The 14,758-nt window shown below is 48.3% G+C and overlaps 1 protein-coding gene across 4 annotated transcripts; it reads left to right on the top strand.

Moving 5' to 3' along the window:
• The first annotated feature begins 2,655 nt into the window (after nt 1-2,655).
• On the top strand, nt 2,656-13,578 carry PIGV (phosphatidylinositol glycan anchor biosynthesis class V). Of its 4 annotated transcripts, none has more exons than XM_080920744.1 (5): nt 2,656-2,958; nt 5,368-5,486; nt 8,037-8,130; nt 8,758-9,158; nt 11,827-13,578. In XM_080920744.1, exons 2-5 carry the CDS (start codon nt 5,409-5,411, stop codon nt 12,103-12,105), a joined length of 852 nt encoding a protein of 283 aa, XP_080776870.1. In that variant the 5' UTR covers nt 2,656-2,958; nt 5,368-5,408; the 3' UTR covers nt 12,106-13,578. The 4 variants fall into 4 exon arrangements, with proteins under 4 accessions (XP_080776870.1, XP_080776869.1, XP_080776868.1 ...); XM_080920743.1 differs by having other exon boundaries at nt 8,037-8,142; XM_080920742.1 differs by having other exon boundaries at nt 8,037-9,158.
• The last annotated feature ends 1,180 nt before the right edge of the window (nt 13,579-14,758 follow it).

The following is a 14,758-nucleotide window of genomic DNA, read 5'->3' as shown; positions in this document are numbered from 1 at the left end:
GAAGGTAGGTGCTATTAGGACTTCTTGGCCTTATATAGGATATAATTACTAAGGTTCTTAGCCAGGAAGAGATAAAAAGGTATAAGGTTGGGAACAAGTAACATCTAGTAGCTGGGCATGATACCTCACACATGTAAATAATCCCAGACTTCAGGGGCTGGGGTAGGGAGGATCATGAGTTCAAGGCCAGCCTAGGCTACATAGCAAGACTCTTCTTAATAATATATTAATTGAGCCAACTTGGAAGGCTGAGGCCTGATTTCAAGACATTTGTGACCTTGGGAAAGTCCCTTAGTGAGCCTAAATTTCCTTGTCTTGTAAACTATGGCATCAAGTTAAGTTGGTTTATTCAGTAGACACAAAACAGACAAGGTACGGTGGGTTTTGTTGCTGTTATTTCTGGGATGCTTGGGATATTGTCTAGGACAAATATTCTGTCTTACACTCACTGTCCAAGCTGGCTCTCAAGTGCTCTAACACTTGGGTGAAAGATTGTCCTAGTCTTCCAGTACATACTGAAGCTAATATTCCAAAAGAGGAAGACAAGTACCAAGATGTTGTGGACAAGATGGAATAGATGGTGTTAAAACAGGCCAGGGACAGAAAGAACTGGGTGGCAGATGTGGATGGATGGAGTTTGTCCCTAAAAACAAAGGGTAGTCTGGTGTAATACTGTTTCAGGCGAGAAAATCGGCAAGTGCAGAGGCAGGCAAGTTCCAAGGACAAAAGTGCTGCCATCCTCTTGAATTTTAAGTTTCTAGAACATACACTGCTTGATTAGCTTAGGGATCTGTGTGGTGAAACTTGCCTTATGGTGTGGGGTATTTCCTTCTTAATGCCAGGTGGAAGATGTACTCTTTCTGGAGTCCCGGTACATGGCTGGCTGTCTCCCTTGCCTTCTCTAGTTCTAGTGGCTCAGCAGGCTCCATTTTTAACTGTAGACTGAAGGCAAACTGCTTAGCGCCCTCTCTTTCACCTCTCACTCACAGCCTTGGAGCCCGACAGCCCCCTCCCATCCTGCCACCTTCCAGTCCAAAAAGCCAGAGTGTCAGGTCTTTGAGAGCACAAGATTCAGCTTCCTTGTTTTTCTGTAGGAGCAGAAGCCAGAAAATGAAACGGGAAACAGAGCAGAAGAGAAGGGGGTTGGGTGGCTGAGAAGGGAAGGAAGGAGAAATTACAGCCAAGTGCAACTGAAGATCTAGACAAAGTTCTACCTCCTAAGAAAGGGTGTTTCAGCAAACACTCTCACTCACTTCTCACAAAAGGACCCCTGCCTTTTTTACGAGCAGTATCTTCGGGATTTCAATTATGGACAGATAGAGCCTTGTGCATGTATGCCATTTTCCCCGGTGAATTCTCAGAGCAAGGACGGTTCATGTCTCCGGTTTTTGTTTTTTGTTTTTTGTCTTTAAGGGCAGAGTGCTTCAGAGACTGAAGTCACAACCTTGGGCCCTAGTCACAATTGTACCCAGAGAGGAGGCATTGACAGGACCGGCAACAAATGCGTTGTTTCTGAGTTAAAACAAAACAAAACAAAAAACAAAAACCCTAGAAGAATGACTTTGTAAACTCCTGTTTTCTCTTTACCAGTTAAAAATGTGCCTTATACATTATCCACCTTACACACACACAAACATCTAAGGGGCAGTTGACATCCCAGGGCCTGAAATGATAGAAAGATACAGCTCCTGGCCCCTACCGAACTGACAAGGGCTAGTTCTCTTTGCTTGTAGAGATAGCAACCATCTTTGTTCCCACCCACACTTGTGGCTGTTGCAAAAGATAAACCCCTCCCTCAGCCAGGGCTGTGGCCAGAGGTTAACCTAGACCCAAGCTACGTTGAGAGGACAGATAACTGAAACCACAGGCGGCTTTGGAATCCTGAGAAACAAGAAATCCACCAACGGAGAAGGATTTATTATCTGTTTCCTTTAAGGAGGGTGCAAAGTTGTTCTAACAGTTTCCGTTACAGGGGTACCAACTGGCCGCTCCTCCCCAACAGACGGTTTTGTTGAATTAGCTTCCTTTTTTTTTCTTTTTTTGGCGCCAGTTCCTGCGACAGAAACTGCTTGAGGGAGGAGTCCTCGGGGGTGTTCTCTGAGGTTTCCTCCCTCGTCCTATACCGTCACCTGAGGTGGGACTGCGAACTGGGCAGAGGCCCTTCATAGCCAGAGGAGGGGAAAGTCAGGGGGATTCCCCTACTTTCTTCTCACCCAGGCGCAGGGTGCCGCTGCTTGCCACAAAAACCCCAAGAAGGCTTTCTTTTGCCTATTCATACTGTCTATTGTGTACCAGGTCCTGTGCCGAGCTGGTGTGGAGGGACAGGAGAGAACGCGCCGCTCTGGCTACAGAGAATAGGCCTGGGGCAGTGCTCGGTCCAGCCTCGGCCCACACCGGGAAGTCAGAGGCTGCTTACGGCAGGGGACTGGGGCGAGTGCCCCGACTGGGATCGCAGCGCCCGCGCACAAACTGAGGGCGAGCGAAGAGACATACTCCTCAGGTGTCCCCACGCCGGGAAGGTGCGACGCTCAGCCTCGGCCCCCGCCTGAGCCGGGGTCAACATGGCCGCCGAGGAGGGGGGCGGGGCGCTCCGAGTCCGGGCAGGAGCGGGGTGGGGCCGCCGTCGGCGGAGCCAGCGCGCAGGCGCGGGACGAATGGGACCCGGATGGAGGCGCCGAGGTTGGAGCTCTGCGGGGGTGGTCTGGACGCGCGGGCGCGGAGGACCCGGCGCCAGCCCTGGAACTCTGGAGTTCTCCGGGGAGGGAAGCTGTCAAACGGAGGCCAAGAGAAATTAGGCGGAGGCTGTAGAGAAGCGAGGAGCCCCGCCCCTCCGCCATAGCGGCCTGGGGCGCCGCCTCTTCCTTTGCGGCCTCCGGCCCTCGTCTGCTTCCGGCCCTGTTGCCTGGCCCGGCCCCACGGTTCCCTCGGGACGGAGTCCTGGGCCGTGGCTCCCTTGGGGTGAGGGTCACTACCCCGTCCTGGGTAGGAACTATGTCCGAAAAGAATAGGCTGGAACGGGCTCCCAGGACCGCGGGGCTTAGCAAAAGGAGGCGGCTCGAGGCCTCTGGGTCAGAGCGCATCACGCATTGAGGGTGTTAGCCTTACCCAGAGAGTCCAGGACTCCAGTTCAACAGATTTTCCCAGACAGGGCCCATCACCATAAGCTTCTAGCAACAACATGCGCTATCGTAAAGTACTGGGCTAGGTCTTAGATGTTCTGGCTGGAATGGAATGCATACCCTTTGTGTTTATGGTAAAAACGCTCTCCTGACTGTGGGCAATTGGTTTGAGAAAGCAGTGCAAGAGGCGCTTTAAGTGGTGGGCGTGTCACTTGGCTCCAATGAGCCTCAGTTTTCACATCCATAAAATGGCGATGGTAATTACACGGTCTTTCTGGTGTCTAATGCGATCTCCGGAGCCTAACTCACGGGAAAATTAAAGAATGAAACAAGCCAGTTCTAAGCATCTGGCCAGTTAAGAGTCTGATTTGACAGGGGGCTTCTTTCAAAGGGGTGTTGGCAAAATAGCTAGAGAGATAGTTGACTGTCTTGGTTTAACTGTAATTTGATGTGGGTTGTATCTCTGGCCACTGATGCCAGAGTTTGAAAGGGGGGAGGGAGAATGAGAATCAAGATGCAGAGGTGGATTCAGTACTTTTCCTTTCCCTGCCTCCCTTGAGCATGCGGATAGGAGGCCAGGGAAGTAAAAAAAGAAAGAAAGAAAGAAAAGAAAAACTCCTAGGGCAGAGGAGTTGGGTGTGAGAGTTCCTGTGATTTATTTGGGTTTAGTGAATCCTATGTTGGAGATATAGTGTATAGTCAGAAAATACTGTTTCCTGGGGATGTTCGGAATCTTAACTTAAAAGTTGTCGTCATAAGTAAACCGACATGGAGTTGGGAGGTGAGAGGTGCCTCCTTTTCTTCGGTCTCCTGGTGATGAAATAAGCAGCAGGCGCCCCCTTGTGCCGAGGAAGGGGTACTGCCGCTATTAACCAGTCTTGTTCCCTTAGCGGAGAATTTATTTTCTCCCATGCTTTCTGTAATTTTATCATTTGCTTTTTAAAAAAATTATATTTTGTGTGCATATGTCTATGTATATGTGTGTGGCTACAGGTGTGCCATGGCACACCTAAGTGAGGACAGAGAACAACTTCGTGGGAGTGTCTTCTCTTCAGCCGTGTGGGTCACTCTGGTGGCAAGTGCCTTTTCCTGGTGGGCCATCTTTCTTTTTAACATGAAACATGATGGGAGGAGCGCTGGACCGGTGATTTTAGTTCTAGAGTCGGAGAACTGGTGATTCTCTATCCTGTCCTTGCTGCTTCTGCCCTTTCAGAACATATGTCCGTTTACATGCTGGGTCCTAGAAATATAATTAGGATGCAAAACTCCTGTCCTCATAAGTGACAGATATTCCTATCTCTCTAAAGATGGCAGGGTAAGAGGCAGTGAGAACATAAAGCTGTCTAGTGGGATCAGAAAATTCCAGAAAGCAAGTGAAGCCTAAAAGTTTGGAGGGTGTTAGCCGTGTGAGAGAAGAAGGAGGGAGCTCTGGCTCTTCCTGCTTTAAACACAGTAAGAGCTGTGAGTACTTTTAAATTGTGTTTTTAAGAAAATGCCTTGATGTGCATTCTGTGCTTCAGAATGGCACTGGGTTTTGTATGAGTTTGCTGCCACTCCCGCAGACATGGGAAATCGCTGTTTACTCCTTCCCTGGTGGTAGCCTCTGTCTTTCCCCTAAGTTTGTTTTAGCAGTGGGAGCTGGCCGAAGTCCTGCTGAGCAGTGGTTTTCTTTTCCTTCTCCACTTAATTTTAACAGACCAGCTGAACACACATCAGAGAGCCAGGCTGTGTGTGTAGTTATTACAGGCTTCTAGGATGGTTCTGTGCCCCACTCTGGGGACTCTGGTTTGGGAGTTCATTTATTACTCTGGGCAATGGGAAAAGAGCACAGCCAAATAATAGCAGCCACAACACTGACTTGTGTAGTACCTTGTAGTTCAGTCCATTTTACTGTGGTGACGAGTTTGTGAGATTGGAGAGGTGGAGAGTCTCAGAGGGACTAAGTAAGAACTTGCAAGTGACAGAATTGAGCCTTGAACCCGGGTCATTGAGTCCTACATAAAAGTATTGCAGCAGGTTTTTAAAGTTCTGAGAGCTTAGCTTTCCAGCTTGGTTTATCTGTGAGTTACTTCTCTGACTAGACTACAGTGCTTCAGAGTGACACTGGTCTGCCTCCAAGAGAGTCTTCCCACCAGGAAATCACGTGGTTATGTTTGCCATAGCAATGCTGAAGTGGGTGGCTCTTCTGGAGAAAACGTTACTGATTTGCTTTTGGCCTCTCTGTGACATTTTCTTCCTTGGGTGTTAGAATTTAGAAGCCTGAGGAAGCTCAGTCCTGCTGGTGAGAGGATGGGGCTCCTGGACCCATCCCAGAAAGAGGTGCTGAGATTTGCAGTAAACTGCCGCATCCTGACTCTAGTGCTACAGGTCAGTCTCTGAGCCTTTCCCTGAGCATGCGCTTGCTGTGTGACTGAGCTAGGAATGAAGGATAAGTGATCCTCATCGCTCCACTTCCTGGTGTGCCTCAGCATGTGCTTGAACTCATACAGACTGAGAAGTAAGCAAGATCCATTGCCTTACACATGAAGCAGCAGAGGCCCAGGCATTGTCCAAAACTAAAGACTCAACACTCCCTCGCTCCCTACCCAAAGTAGAGGTTTTCCCAATAACCTGAGCTATCTTATGGTCGTACCAACAGAGATACTGTTAAGGTGTGTGGGTCAGCTCAAAGTATTGCACAGGGCTGTCTTGGAGTTTAAGTTCTGTGTTACTTGAGTGGGAGAGAAGATCCACTTTCAAGTTCTGAGACCATCTATGAGTACCCGAAGTGCTGACCCTCTCCTCCTTGCTGTCCCAGGCTCTCAGTTCTCAGTACGTTGCCCCTTTACCAACCCCTTCCCCCGGTTGCCTTGATACATACATTAATCAGAATTGCACATACATGAATTAATTATTTGGTGCCTAGCTTACTGCTCCGTACTTGAGGTCCCAAGTTTATGATTTGAATGAAAAGAGGTCACCACCCAAGAGTTTCTGAGTCGACATAATGACGCATGTTTCTGTATCTGGAGCTCCTAGCCACTTCCTTTGTAGAAACCTTTTCTATCCTCCCCTACTTTTAACCCCCTCTGAGTGTCTAGCTCTTAATCTTTCCTCCTCTATTATATGAAGCACTTCAGGTTCTGCTGACTTTGGGCATTAAAGATTCTTCAACTTGGTGGCCTGTACTGTTACCTGTGATTGTCACCCTGTCCCATTTCTTTTCACTGGAGTGGCCTGATGAAGAAACTGACAAAAGAGAAAGATCCTTTAAGTGAGCTGTGCTCTTGTTGCTAGGCTGGGGGGCCTGACTCAGGGATGGCTCTGAACCAGTGTCAGCTGAGCTCCTGGCAGAACCAAAGGAGCAGTACAGCTAGTCAGCATCTGTGAAGGGGAGCCAGGGCAGCTGGGTTCTCAGTCAGTGTGAGCTTGGAAACAGTATATTTCCTCAAATCCCAGAAGTTCAGCCACCAAAATTATAGTAAGTACTTATTCCCAAAACTGTGCTAAATTGTGAGCAAAAGGTCATGTTTTCCCACAAGTAGCTGACAACCTAATGAGGCAGAAAGACATATAACAATAAATTGATTTCATTCTCTCTCATCCTTCCAGCTGTAAAGCAAGTGCTATCAGATTATAGTGCTAGCTTCCCTCCATTGTTGCTGGCATCTCTATCAATGACAGTTACTCTCTGAAGGTTTTAACTCCCCGTTCACTGGCACCCTTTCTGGCACTACTTCTGTTGATGTCTGCGGTTTCAGTAGTAAGATGATGATACTTTCTGTGCCTGATCCCTCGCGTCATCGGCCTGCCTCCTTTCGGAGATCTTGTCCTCACTGCTCCCAAAGCACAGCTCCAGAGCCAGCTCCTGCCAGAGAATGTTTCCTGCACCCCTTTCTTTGACCATTCTCCTGTCTCTGAAGCTCACTCCTATTCCCGAGATCTGATTTTTCACTCTCTTTGGCTTTGTAATTTGTGGAACCTACCATGTTTCCTTGGCCTCCAGCTTCCTCTGCCACAGAGCTGAGTCAGCTGTTGTGGTAATCATTCCCATGCATACGTACAGCGTTCTTGTCCCACTACCCCTGCTTACTCATGAGACAGAAGTCTAGTCTTGGTAAATATAGTGTTCTGCCTTCTCCATGCCTACAGCTTCCCATAGGAAATGCAAGTATATTAACTGTATTAACTAGCCTTTTAAAAAATACAAGAGAAGTGAGTCATTAGCACCATCTGAAGTCCTGATAAATCTCCGTAGCCCACTCACCCTGTCCTTTGTACTGTACATTGGTGATCCTACTACCCCATTTCTCCCTTCATCCTCACAGCAAAACTCAAAATGGCCACATGCACAGTCTCCCCTTTTCTGTTAGCTAGTAGCTTCACTTACCCCCCCCCCCCCATTCTGCTTAAATAGCTCTTAAATGGTCGGTCACCAGTTACCTGTAAAGATGTTGAATCTGCAGTCAGCTGCACTTCCTCTTACTGGGCCTGTCAGCAGCATTCAACAGTTTCTCAGTCATGGCTTTCGCTTGGTTCTAAGACTGTTCTCCCCTAGGAGAGAACACCCTACTCCTCATCCCTCCCTCTTCCTGCTTTCTCCATGCTGGATCCTTACATCCTTTCCAGAACTCCATCCTCAGAGCTCTGCTCTGCCTTTACTTCCTTTACTCCTTCAGCCTCACCCCTGAGAGTACTATTCCTGCTTCCGTATCTAATTGGTATGAATCCTGATCAGGCTTCTATTGTAGACTCCTACATGTCCTGTTTGGTTGACTTCTGCACTAGTGTCAAACTTAGAGTTAATTAGTTAGCACTGGCATTCCTCCCTACACACGCATGCACACACACGGGCCAACAAGTCAGTTCTTCATATTTATTAAGTGGTAATTCTTTTCTTGCAGTTACTCACCAACATCCTGGTTCTTCACCCCACAGGCACTCTTCAATATCATCATCCCAGATCACCACGCAGATGCCTTTTCTCCTCCCCGCCTCGCCCCCTCAGGCTCTGTGGATCAGCTTGTGGAAGGTCTTCTGGGTGGTCTGTCTCGATGGGATGCTGAACACTTCCTGTTTATCGCTGAGCACGGTTACCTTTATGAGCACAACTTTGCCTTCTTCCCTGGCTTCCCCTTGGCCTTGCTGATGGGGACTGAACTGCTGAGACCCTTGCAGGGCCTCTTGAGCCAGCGCAGTTGCCTGCTGCTCTCAGTGGCACTTCTCAACTTCCTGTTCTCTGTGCTGGCTGCAGTCGCACTTCATGACTTGGGTTGTCTGGTTTTGCACTGTCCTCGCCAGGCCTTTTGTGCAGCGCTGCTCTTCTGCCTCAGCCCTGCCAACGTTTTCTTGGCAGCTGGCTACTCAGAAGCTTTGTTTGCCTTCCTGACATTCAGTGCCATGGGGCAGCTGGAGAGGGGCCGAGGCTGGGCTAGTGGGCTGCTCTTTGCTCTTGCCGCTGGGGTGCGCTCCAATGGGCTGGTCAGCGTTGGCTTCCTCCTGCATTCTCAGTGCAGAGGCTTTTGTTCTTCTCTGGTGGTGCTGAACCCCTTAAAACAGCTCATCAAGCTGATGGCCTCTCTGTGCTTGTCAGTGTTCACAGTCGGCCTTCCTTTTGCCCTCTTTCAGTATTATGCCTACACCCAGTTCTGTTTACCAGGCTCAGCCAGATCCATCCCTGAGCCCTTGCAGCAACTAGCTTGGGACAAAGGCTACCGGCTTGCAGGAGAAAATGAGCCCCCATGGTGCTCCTGGGATCTTCCTCTAATATACAACTATGTTCAGGATGTCTACTGGAATGTTGGTCTTCTGCGATACTATGAGCTCAGACAGGTGCCCAATTTTCTACTGGCTACACCAGTGACTGTACTGGTTGTGTGGGCAACCTGGACATATGTGACCACCCATCCTTGGCTCTGCCTTACACTTGGGCTGCAAAGGACCAAGGACAGGGAGAGCCTGGAGAAGCCCCATCCTGGCTTCCTCAGTCCGAAGGTGTTTGTGTACTTGGTCCACGCTGTAGTGCTGCTGATCTTTGGAGGTCTGTGCATGCATGTCCAGGTGAGGTGGGTTTCTGCCTGGGGTGGCTGTGTGGGTACAGGTAGAACCTGAAGATCAGGGAGAACAGGTAACTTTCTCAATGACCTATGGTTCATTTAGTCAACAGCTGTTAGAGCAGACAGATGTGATCAGATACGACTGTAATTCCCCCCACTGAGGAGGATGGGTGAGAAGGATTTTAAATTGAGGGTCAGCCTGGGCTACAAAACAATCTTCAGACTTGTATCGGCTAAATAACCAGAGAAACACAAACCTGAGGCTTTCTTTGTTCCAGAATCTAAATCAGAAAATGAGTAAGACAAAATTATTGCCTTAGTGAGTCTCATGATATGAACACAAAGACAGACATAGTAAACAGATAACAGAAGCTAGGGAGGAAGCTCAGTTTGTAGACAGCTTACCTAGGATGCATGAAGACCTCAGGTCCTTCCCCAGTACTGCATAAGACTGCCTGCAATCCCTGCACTTGGGAGGGGGAGCCCTGTGAGGCAAGCCAAGGGTACATAATGAAACTGTCTCCCTCAGAAAAACAAAAAAAGATTAAGTTCACTCTTTACTAAGTAGTGCATTTGAAGCCAGCCTTGGCCTTTGTGAGGCCCTGTTTGTTTCAGATTATAGTACTGTTAGGAGAATAGCTGAGTGGCGGCTGCAAGGAGGACGCCTTTCTTCCCAGTGCTCAGAGGCAGCCAGATCTCTTGAGTTCCAGTCCATCCTAGTCTACAGAGTAAGTTCCAGGACAGGGCTACACAGAGAAACCCTCTCAAAAGACAAAAAAAACAAAAAATTAATCCCAGTGGGTGGGTCTCTTGAGTTTAAGGCTAGCTGGGACTACATAGTGAAACCCTATCACAAAAAATAAAATCCACCTAGAAATGGTGACACACACTTGTAATTCTAGTGCTTGGGAATCCAAGTCAGAGAAACCATTCCCAAATGAAGTGCTGGCCAGCCTGGTAATCACAGTGAGTTCTCAGCCAGCCAGAGCTACAGAATGAGATCCTGCTCAAGAAACCAAACAAAAGTTCAGATAGACTAGTGCAGTTTGCTGAGAGTATAGCTTGTGGTAGATACTTGCCTAGCATGTGAGAAGCCCTGAGTTCAATCCCCAGCTCTGAAATAAGGGGAGAGAAATAGGAAGTACAGGTACTTGCTGCCAGGCCTGGTTGAACTGGGTTGTGCCTTAGAATCCACACATTGGAGGAAGAGGACTGACCTCACACACTCAATATATTTATTGTGGATTAACTAAGGGAGGAAGGCATCATATTTAAAATGGGTTCTAAAGACTACAAAACAACTTCCCGTATAAGAGGCATGTGGAGTGGAGAGATGGCTAAATTGATGAAGTGTTTACAGCACAAACAGACTTTGCATCCTCAACTTAGCACCCACATAAAAAGCCAGATGTGATACCCATCCGTGCGCCTAGTACTGGGGAGACAAGACAGGAGGACCACTGGTGTGCTGAGCAGCCAGTTTAGCCATCTGTCCAGGTTCAGTGAAAAACTGTCTCAAAAGATCAGTTCAACACCATCCTCATATTAGTTTGATATCAGCCTGCAGTACATAAAATTCTTCGAAACAAAAACTGGGGAAGGAGTGGGCACGAGCAAAGGTGTAAGGATATGAGAGGCCTTAATCCAGGGGAATGTAGGGATCAAGTAGGTTCTTGTTTGGTTTCCACCTGGAACAAGGGACGGAGGTGCATATTTTACACACCAAAGCAGACCAGCTTCCTGGTTCTCCCAGCATCCCTCAGTCCCTACCTGGATACCCCGCCTTCCCTATAATCTACTTCCCTATAGATAATTGGTGTGTATGTTTGTCTGTCTCTCTTTCTCTCTTTCTCTCTCCCTCCCCTATCCCTTCTTTTCCCATGGCAACTTCTCAGACCTTGGTTCTTGGGGCCAGTGAACTCACCTGAGAGCAGTTTCCCAATAAACCTGCCTTTAGTATAATCTAATCTGGCTTAAATTGGCTCATTTCCCCTTTGATGGAGAAATAAGGTATCAGTTCTCTTAGGGAGCTTTCCCTAGTACACAGACATTCCATATTGGCCTTTAGGGTATCTTGAGCACAGGCAATAGACCTCTTGAGCAGGGTTTAGGGGTAGTGATGACAGTACAGAATTAGAGATTTGATTGACGTTCTTGGCTATCTCCAAGGAAGTCTTGCCCCTACACTGACCAGTTCTGACCATTTTTGATGGTCTTTGTGCCATGTAGTTAGAGGAAATAAAAGAATCCTAATCTGTGTCTGCATAGGGATCAGCTTTAAAGTGAGTGCCAGGCAAGCTCAGACTTTGCAAGGAGATGAGAGCTCCTATGAGATGGGAAAGGTTGAACTAAGAAGAACCAAGAGGTCTGCTGCTTCTCTCTGCTCTCATCCCCAGATAAGGAGCCTCTTCAGGTTCCCACCTCCAACGCAGACTAAAATGTAGAGATTGTGGGTAAAATTAGATAGACCACATAGAGATTTGGCCCGTTATTATGGTAATTCTTCTGAGACTGATTATTGGTAACTCAAGGTCTGTCTGGCTGATGTACATCATTATTAGGCAGATCTACAGCTTTTGCTGAATAGCCTTTTCCAGTGTGATTATTTTAGTTGTCAGGCCATGATTCACCCAGACACATCACTGATGTTCCAATCAACATGGCTTTTCCAGGTTCTCACGCGATTTTTGGGCTCCTCTACTCCTATCATGTACTGGTTTCCGGCTCACCTACTTCAGCATCAAGAACCACTGTTGAGGTGTGTAGACACAGCACCTCAGAAACTTCTTGAGAATTCCTCACCGCGACAGAAGGCCCCCAGAAACTGTGTCATGAAACTCTTACACAACTGGAAGACCTGCTCTCCAGTCACAAAATGTGTTCTAGTCTACTTCCTGACCTACTGGCTCCTGGGACTAATTCTCCATTGCAACTTCCTGCCTTGGACTTGACCTGGAATCTCAAGGGCAAACTGGAAGCTAATTTAATCCAGGGTCTGAAGCTCTAGATAGACTGGCTGGGACTGCCTGCACTCTCCCGAGAGCACTGTCCAGTAGGATCTCCCCATATCTCTCTGGAGGCCAGTTAAGAAGAGAAAATGTGAACACAGGAGCCCCTTCTCATCCTGGGTGGGGCAAATTTAAGGGAGTAACTTCACTGCTCAGTGAAGCTCTCAAATCTCCCTAGTCAACAAGTATCAGGCAATCTTAAACCTACCTCTGATCCATGTGTAAGTCTTTATCTTTTTGTTTTTCAAGAAAAGATTTCTCTGCATAGCCCTAGCTGTCCTGGAACTCATTTTGTAGACCAGGCTGGCCTAGAACTCAGAGATCCACCTGCCTCTGTTTCTGCCTCTGCCTCCTGAGTGCTGGCATTAAAGCCATGAGCCAGCACTGCCTGGCTGTGGGTAAACTTAATGTTTGATCAAAGCACAGGCCAACAGCCTAGTCCAGGCACAATGGTGGAGACAGTGCAGTGTGGAGACAAAGGGACTGCCTGCCCTAAAGGAGAGGTTTCTGACGTTTTCCTTATGATACGAGCATGTGTGTGTGTCTTACAGACTATGAAAATCTAAAAACTCCTCTTTGCAATGAATAACCTTTTTCTGGAGGCGGGGTGGTCAGGGGAGATAAGGCTGTAGCTCTGGCTGTCCTAGAACTTGCTATGTAGATCTGGCTGGTCTTGACCTCAGAGATTCTCCTGCCTCTGCCTCCTGAGGGCTGGGAGTAAAAGTCAGTTCCACAGGCTCTGCCGAACTAGTTTCTGTAAATTATAGGGGGTTGTGGCTAAAACTCAGCAGTAAAGCATGTGGGGCCCTAATTTCAATAATGTCACTTGGATCAGAGCACAGGATCTGAATCTTGGTTCTTATTCCTCATTTTCCAGCTGTATATTCTAAAGCTACCTTCAGAACCTTTACCTTCTCTAAAATTAAGGAGGAAACTCCTTCCCTGGGGTGTGGTTTAGGCCTTAAATCTTGGGGCTACCTTAAACAAAAGATCACAATCTAAATACCTGGAGGCTCCCAAGTGATCTAATGAGAAAGTCCTCCATTTCCTTTGATCAATTAGAAACAGCCTCCCCACCCCTGGGAACCATTCTGAATAGAAGCTGTCTTGGAAGAGTAATGACACCTGGTGGAAAGGGTGACCGAGGATGACTGGTTTTCCATTCTCAAATCATGCTTGATTGGCAGGCATGAGTCAGAGGCACTGACACCACAGTGCTGATGGGGGAACCTTGTAGCTAGGTCAGTCTGAGGTTGTCTAGGGTAGCATCTGCCCTGCTTCCTGGCTACCTTTGGTTACTAATAGTATCTCTGACCCTGAGGAATGTGGTGACTCCTACCTATCGCAACACTCCAGGAAGCTGAGGCCAGAGGTGAGTCTGAGAGCAGCTACAGAGTGAGACCCTGTGTAAATAAAAACAGCATCCCTGCTACACAGCGTTTGTGCATTTCTTGAGCCAGGTAAAAGTTTGGCTCCGTGTCGTCATCCTTCTTACTCTCCGTTGGGCCAAAAATTCCAATAAGCAGCATTCTTCAAAACAGATGGCAATCAGCAGTGGCTTCTGGAAAGCTGAGAGTTGGAATTTGGACACACTCCCTCCAACCGTGACAGAAAGCTCAACTTGCCAGCTGAAGGGAAGCTCCTGGCTGAGGCCCAGCACCCTCTGTGGGAGCCTCCAGCCAGCCCGGCCAACGAGCATTCCCACCCATCACCACAGCACTAGCACAGCCAAGCATTTGGTCCAGAGTCAAATGCTACTGAAAATGTACACACAGATTGGGGCAGCCCTCTGCCTTCTGCCAAGACACCAAGTGCCCTTCTTGGCAAAAGACAACACCTCTCCCCTAGTGTCCCTCCAGCTGGCAGAGACTGCTGCCTCTTCAGCAGCTGCAATTCTAGGACTCCCCCCTCCCCGGCAAATGTGTGTGGGAGGAGCCGGGGTCCTTTGGTCTCTCTTTACTTTTCTTTGCCTCCTTTTGGGGGATAACCAGAAGTGATAGTTCCTCTCCTGGGAGGGGTGACTCACCCCCCTCCACCCACACACACAGCTGCTGCTGTCGCCCCTGTTTTGTCCCTACACCTGGGGACCCCTGCTAGGTGAGCACACCTGGAGATCGCCGGGCCTCAGGCCTGGGAGGCTAGCTGCTAAGGGTCTAAGGAATGGGCTGACTTTATGGCCAGCAGCTGTCCTTTTACCAGCCTATTAACAGTCTTTAATAGTCTGAGGGAGGAACATGAAGGGCCCAAGGCAGGAAGCTTCCTGTTTACCCGAGGTCTGAGAATGCCACAGCTGGGCTGGGCGGCCACAATTTCAGAGAAAAGTCATTTCCTTCTAAGACCCTGCTAAAATACAAACCAGACACTCTGAGGACCCAGAGGTGGGTGTCTTTTTGTTCTTTAATGAAGGTGGGAAAAGAGGAAGCTTTGGCGGGTCTCTAGTAGTCCCACTGGGGTGGGGCCAGCGGAAGTCTGGATCTAAAAATGTAAAGTGTGGAGGCTTAAGAGATTTTAAATGGATTCTTTTCACCAGTTGTTTATTAATGCCTATTTTGGATTTAGGAAGGCCTAGCCACGCCTCCTGCCCTCAAGTGTCTTT

The sequence above is a fragment of the Micromys minutus genome, assembly GCF_963924665.1.
Source record: "Micromys minutus genome assembly, chromosome: 9".
In the NCBI taxonomy this organism is placed as follows: Eukaryota; Metazoa; Chordata; class Mammalia; order Rodentia; family Muridae; genus Micromys; species Micromys minutus.
Note: the sequence above shows the minus strand (reverse complement) of the source record. Positions and strands in the feature narration are given on the sequence as shown.

What these genes read in the sequence shown, in the direction of transcription:
- PIGV (XM_080920742.1), top strand. Translation starts at nt 5,409, where the DNA reads ATGGGGCTCCTGGACCCATCCCAGAAAGAGGTGCTGAGATTTGCAGTA. An exon ending in TCCTGACTCTAGTGCTACAG is followed by an intron (nt 5,487 to 8,036) that starts GTCAGTCTCTGA and finishes TTCACCCCACAG; the next exon opens with GCACTCTTCAATATCATCAT. An exon ending in GTCTGTGCATGCATGTCCAG is followed by an intron (nt 9,159 to 11,826) that starts GTGAGGTGGGTT and finishes TGGCTTTTCCAG; the next exon opens with GTTCTCACGCGATTTTTGGG.